Below are 6022 nucleotides of genomic sequence, written 5' to 3' on the forward strand. Positions count from 1 at the left end.
CTCAGATCTAAAATTTCCCCTTTTTTTCCATTTAAAAAATTGCAGTAAAGATAAAATTTACCATCATAGCTCTTTAAAATGTACAGTTCAGTAGTATTAAATACATTCGTAATGTTGTATAACCATCATTACCACCATCCATCTTCACAACTCTTTTCATCTTGTAAAACTATACTCACTACATAATAACTCCACATTTCTCTCTCCCCCTGCCCTGAACTTTCTCTATGATATCAATTACTCCAAGTACCGCATATAAGAGGAATCATACAGCATTTGTCTTTTGTGACTGGCTTATTTCACTTATCCTAATATCCTCAAGGATCCGCCACTTTGTAGTATATGTCAGAATTTTCTTTTTTTCCTAAGTCTGAATAATATCTTTTAGTTCTTTTTTAGCTTCTCTTTCTCTGCTGAGAATTTCCATCTTTCTACTTGTCGTAAGAGTATTTCCCCTTCTTCCAGGGAACATTGTTATCATGTTTGCTTTAACAAGCCTTGTCTGATAATTTCAACATTTCTATCATCTCCGAATTGGCTCCTACTGCAAATTGTTGCCTCCTTGCAATGGTTTGTTGAGATTTTCTGATTCCTTGGATAGTTAGTAATTTTGGAGGATATCCTGGACATTTTGAAACTTTTGAGTCTTTGAAAATTTTGTGCAGAACTTTTCTTATCTTTTTTTTAGTGTAGGCAGTCAGCCTGGGAAGGTGTGGACCACAAATCCTTACCCATCTTCTGTGGGCTGCAATTTCAGTTAAGTTTTCAAAGACTTTGCAATACTATCACGTTATTCTCCATGTGCTTGCCCTCCCCCCAGGACATACTACACTGGGATTCAGGTCTCCAAGCCTTTACTATGTTGTTTTGGGTCAGTTCCATACACACCCGACTTGGGCCTAGGACTTCACACACAGCATTATTGGATGGCTTTCTCAAGCTCCCTTTTCCCCATGCTTTTCTCCCACACGCTCTGATTTTCAGGGGTCCCTATACTTTTTAAGGCCTCACTTTGAAAGTGCTACAGTCACCTGCACCCATATTCCATTGGCCAAAGAAAGTCATATGGCTAAGACAAGATCATGAAGCAGGCAAGCGCAGCCTGCCTTTTCTGCTTGTCCACACAGCAGAGGCAGAAGGGGAATGAAAGGTGGGAAACAAAAACCCAGTCTACCACTGAAACACTGAGACTCAGTTATCACTGAACACTCAGGTCTTAGATGGTGCAGCTGGATTGCCCACAATCTTCCAGCTTACTGATGCCAGTAATCATTGCTTTTTACCGTCTTATAACTTGGCTTGAACCATATCTCAAGCTCTCTGCAGAGTCCAGGGGATTCCCTCCGAGGTCTACAAATTCCCTGGGGCTTAAGATCTTCTGATCACTGCTTTCCCGGGTTTCCTTTTCCTTCTCAATTTTATCCACCTCCTTCCCAGGTCTGTTCTCCTCTTTCCATTTCCACCTCCACCCCATACTAAGCTTAGGGCTCATGTTTGCATAATCAAAACCCCTTCCTTGCTTGACTGCACAAAAAAGCTCTTTATTCTGAGCCTCTCTTTGGCCTCATAAAATGCTCGTGTATGTTTCTTTTCCTTCCTTCCTGTTAACTCAATAACATTCTGAGGTGCAGTAAACTACCTGTCTGGGTACAGACATAAACTAAAGGGGACTGGCAAAAAGATTTATCCCATACTTAAAAAAAAAAAAAAAAAAAAGAGTTCCCGTCGTGTCTTAGCGGTTAACGAATCTGATTAGCATTCGATCCCTGGCCTCGCTCAGTGAGTTAAGGATTCAGCGTTGCACTGAGCTGTGGTGTAGGTCACAGACGTGGCTTGGATCCCGTGTTGCTGTGGCTGTGGTGTAGGCCAGTGGCTACAGCTCTGATTTGACCCCTAGCCTGGGAAGCGCCATATGTCAATGGGTACAGCCCTAAAAAGCCAAAAAAAAGATTTATCCCACACCAAGTCCTTTCTGGAGTTGCGGTGTTGGGGGAATGTCTTTTCTTTCTTCCTGCTGTTTGTATTAGCATAGGAAGGGCACTGAGAAACACTGTGGTGGGGAAGTCAGTTCATGGTTGCTTAGCTCGGCCTCACCAAAACTTACTTGGCCATTGACCATCTTTGTCATGGAGCATCTATGAACACCTGAAAGCTCCAGGTATGGGAAAGCCATTGAGAATCGGGGGGTGGGCATTAGGATTAAATGAAGGAAGATGAGCTTCTGGTAGTTTTTGGTGATATTGGTTCCCTTTTCTCTCCTGAGGGTCTCCCACCCCCAACAAGGTTGTCCCTATGGCAGCTGAGGAGCCGCTCCTCAGGAAGAGAGAGGGAAGAAAATTACCTTCTCCTGTACCTCACCACCTATTTGGACTGGCAGTCGTAGTGACAGCTTGCATCCTGCCAAGCCTGATAACAGAACTGTCATGGTCCATGGACGATCTGGCCCTGGGAGGTGCAAGGTGACGATTCCAGGAAATTGTGGAGATTGCTTGCAATTTGGGCCTTCTTAAATCAGATTGCCTTGCTGGATGATTTCAAGCTCTGCAAATCACATCTTGCACAGAGCTTGTTACTTTGCTTCCCTCAGCCTAACTCTGAAAGCTTTTTTCAAAGACCGTCACCACTAGACACAGTTGGATTTGGGCTTGAATCTTTGTGCATGACTAGGTCTGTGACCAAAGATAAGTTACTTCTGGAGGATGATATTTCATGGGGATAATATTGCTTCGATCAGGGCCCCTTTTATTATGGGGAAAGAAATGCAGAACAACTGTAGGCTTATTAAATGAGAAGTCCAGGGGAACTGCAGGTATGGCTGGATCCAGGTGATCAGATGAGGGCTTGAGGAATCCAAATCTCCTTGTAAGTTGACATCATTGGATCGCATTATATTTGTTTGTCCATGTTCTACAGTAAAATGCAAGCTCAAAGATTTGGTTGGTTTTGTTTACTGCTATTTCCTGCTGTATAGAGCATATCTAGGCACATAAAAGACACTCAATCCAATCATGATTTTTGTGCAAATTAACCTGTACAAGGGGGTGACAACACCTCCCCTATACATGTACTGTGACAATTATATTAGATCATATACGGAAGGTATCATAGGGCCTGACTCAGGGTAACTTTTCAATGAAAGTCATTAGCATGATCTTTCCTTCAGCTGTGCTCCTGCCCCAGGGTTCTGTGACTTGCTAAAAGGCAGTAGCAGCCACCCAGTCACCCTCGCTGGAAAGCTGGGTGTGGGTCACTATGCCTGCTTTGCATAAAGAAGGGTTGACTTCCTGGTGCCCTGTGGTTGTGGGGGGAGTAGTGGAGCTACTCATTCTTGCCACTTTGCTGTGAGCAGAAGTGTTTGCTATGGACTGAATTGTGTCTTCCCAGAGTTCATATGTTGAAACCTTAACCCTTAATATGATAGTATTTAGAGATGGTAATTAGGTTTAGATGAAATCCTAAGGGTGGGACCTTTGGGATGGGATTAGTGTCCTTATGGGAAGAGATACAGGAGCTGACTTCCTCTCCCCCTCTTCATCCTCACACATGGAGCAAGGGTCATGTGAGGACACAGCAAGAAGGTGGCCATCTGCAACCAAGAGGGAGAGCCCTCACTAGATGCCAACCTTGCCAGCACATTGATCTTGGGCTTCTAGTCTCTAGAACTGTGAGAAATAAATTCCTATTGTTTACCCACTCAGTGCTAGTCTGGTGTTTTGTTGTGGCAGCTTGATCTGACTGAGGCAGGCTTCTCTAAATCTGAGTCTTTGTCAACAGCAGTCCCGAGGAGCACATTTGCCCCCATGACATATCTGCCACTAGCCACTGGCTTGGGGGCTTCTCATGCCAATTTCCCCAGTAGTCTGGTCTAAGGCCAACACAGAGATTTGACACACTGATTTTTTTTTTCCATTTCAAATGAGTTGGTTTAATTCCAGGTGGTATAGAATTCAGGATAGCATAAAGACTATGGCAGGATGCTGGGCTGGGTTTATGCAGACCTTATAACTAAGGTAGAAATGGCTGAGAAGAACAAAAAATGAAATGAGCTACTGTCTATCTGTCTGTCTTTCTGTCTCTCTCTCCCTTCCTTCCTTCTTTTCCCCGTTCCTTCCTTCCTTCTTTCTTTCCTTCTTTCTTCTTTTTTACAAAAGTTTATTCTTCAATGTACAATAGGTTCCAAGATAACACTTCATTCTAGCTATAAGTGGCAACAAATATTATGGTGGGGAATCCAGATGTTTATACAGGAATGGAATCGTCATTGCCTCAGGCACAACCAATTTTTGCCAGATTTCTTAATTCCAGCTGTGGCCAGGGGGCCTTTCCCTGAGGCCCTCGCTTTTAGTTCCTCAAGTTTCTTCTGCTCCTCCTTCTGTTTCTTCTTCAATGCCTTATCTTCCTCCTCCATCTCCTCAAACCTGTTTCTTGGGCTGCTTCAGGGGTTTCTTCTTGCCACCTTCGGGGCCCAACATGGTACCTGCCACTCATTCCCCAGAAACACATTGCTGTTTGAATCCAGAGATGGTGCCAAGCAAATGCTCCATAGCTGGCCCCTATCCAGAAGATGCCACCAGTGTCACTGTTTATTAGACAGTGGACAAGTGCTTCCAAACATATCACAAGTTTCAATCTTTGGTGTCTCTGAATCAACCACCTAGACTGGGCCAAGAGAGGGTTCTCCCCAAGCCAAAACTGACCCATCTCTCTGTCGCTGAAGAACAGTGTACTGGCTACAAACATGGGTTCCAGAACCTGAGTGTCCTGGTTCAAATCCCTCTTCCACCACTTAATGGCTGTGTCATGTTTGGTAATTTACTGAAACCTCTCTCTGCCTCTGTTTCCACACTCTTTCTTTTTCTTATTTCTTTTTTAAGGCTGCACCAGTGGCATACAGAAATTCCCAGGCTAGGAGTCTAACCAGAGCTGCAGCTGCTGGCCTACACCACAGCAACGTCGGATTCTAGCTACATCTGCAACCTACACCACAGCTTATGGCAATGCAGAATCCTTAACCAACTTAATGAGGCCAGGGACTGAACCTCCATCCTCATGGATACTAGTCTGGTTCTCTACCGCTGAGCCATGCTGGGAACTCCTATCTACAGTCACAACAGGAACTTCCTATTTCCACACTTTTTTTTAAATTTAACTTTTTAGGTGCACCCACAGCATATAGAAGTTTCCAGGCTAGGGGTCCAACCAGGACTACAGCTGCCAGCCTACGCCACAGCCTCAGCAACTCGGAATCTGAGCTATGTCTGCAACCAACACCACAGCTCATGGCAATGCTGGAGATCCTTAACCCACTGAACAAGACCAGGGATCAAAACATTCTAATGGAAACTAGAAGGATTTGTTTCTGCTGTACCACAATGGGGACTCTTGTTTCCACACTCTTGAGGGGAGAGGGAAACTTGAGGAGAGAGGAAACGTATCCTTAGCTCTAAATAATGAGATTTTAGTCTCACCACTACTTGCTGAGCATGGCTCTGTGCTAGGGGCAGTGGTTGCCCTCTCGCAGAAGAGGAAATGGGCAAACAGACTTAGGAAAGTGAACTCACTCTTCCAAATTCCTGAGGAGTTCAAGTTGGAAAATGGACCCTGGTATGGCCCAGAGCCCTTGCTTTTCACTGCCTCCCACAGTGACCACACTGGGCTCTGGGCCCTGCTGTCCCTGGCCCCTGACCCCCAGCCTCCTGGCACAGCTCACTTGGTGCCCTCTGGCTGTGATGATCAGAAAGTGCTTCTTTCTTTGAATTTCAACCTGCCTCCTGGAAGATTCTGCCAACTGGTCCTTGTTTCACCCTCTGGAGCCATACAGTGAATTTAAGCTCCTCAGTGACCTGCAGAATAAATTTAATAAACTCCCTAAAGTGTGTAATCTCGTAAACAGGGTGCTGAATTTTTGTGCTTCGGACTCCCCCCCGCCCCACAATTACTAGCACCACGGAAATTGCAGGGATTAGAGACCCGACTGGAGACAGAGATGGATTTTGTCACCAAGAAAGTACAAATGAACCCA

The 6022-nt window shown here is 44.9% G+C and overlaps 1 protein-coding gene across 1 annotated transcript; it reads right to left on the bottom strand.

Moving 5' to 3' along the window:
• LOC110261437 (translation machinery-associated protein 7-like) lies at window positions 1914-4873 on the bottom strand. Its single transcript, XM_021097839.1, is given in 2 exon segments — window positions 1914-4414; window positions 4416-4873. Coding segments are annotated over 2 exon segments (213 nt in total). The 5' UTR covers window positions 4473-4873; the 3' UTR covers window positions 1914-4258.

The sequence above is a fragment of the Sus scrofa genome, chromosome 6 (genome assembly GCF_000003025.6).
Source record: "Sus scrofa isolate TJ Tabasco breed Duroc chromosome 6, Sscrofa11.1, whole genome shotgun sequence".
Lineage (NCBI taxonomy): Eukaryota > Metazoa > Chordata > Mammalia > Artiodactyla > Suidae > Sus > Sus scrofa.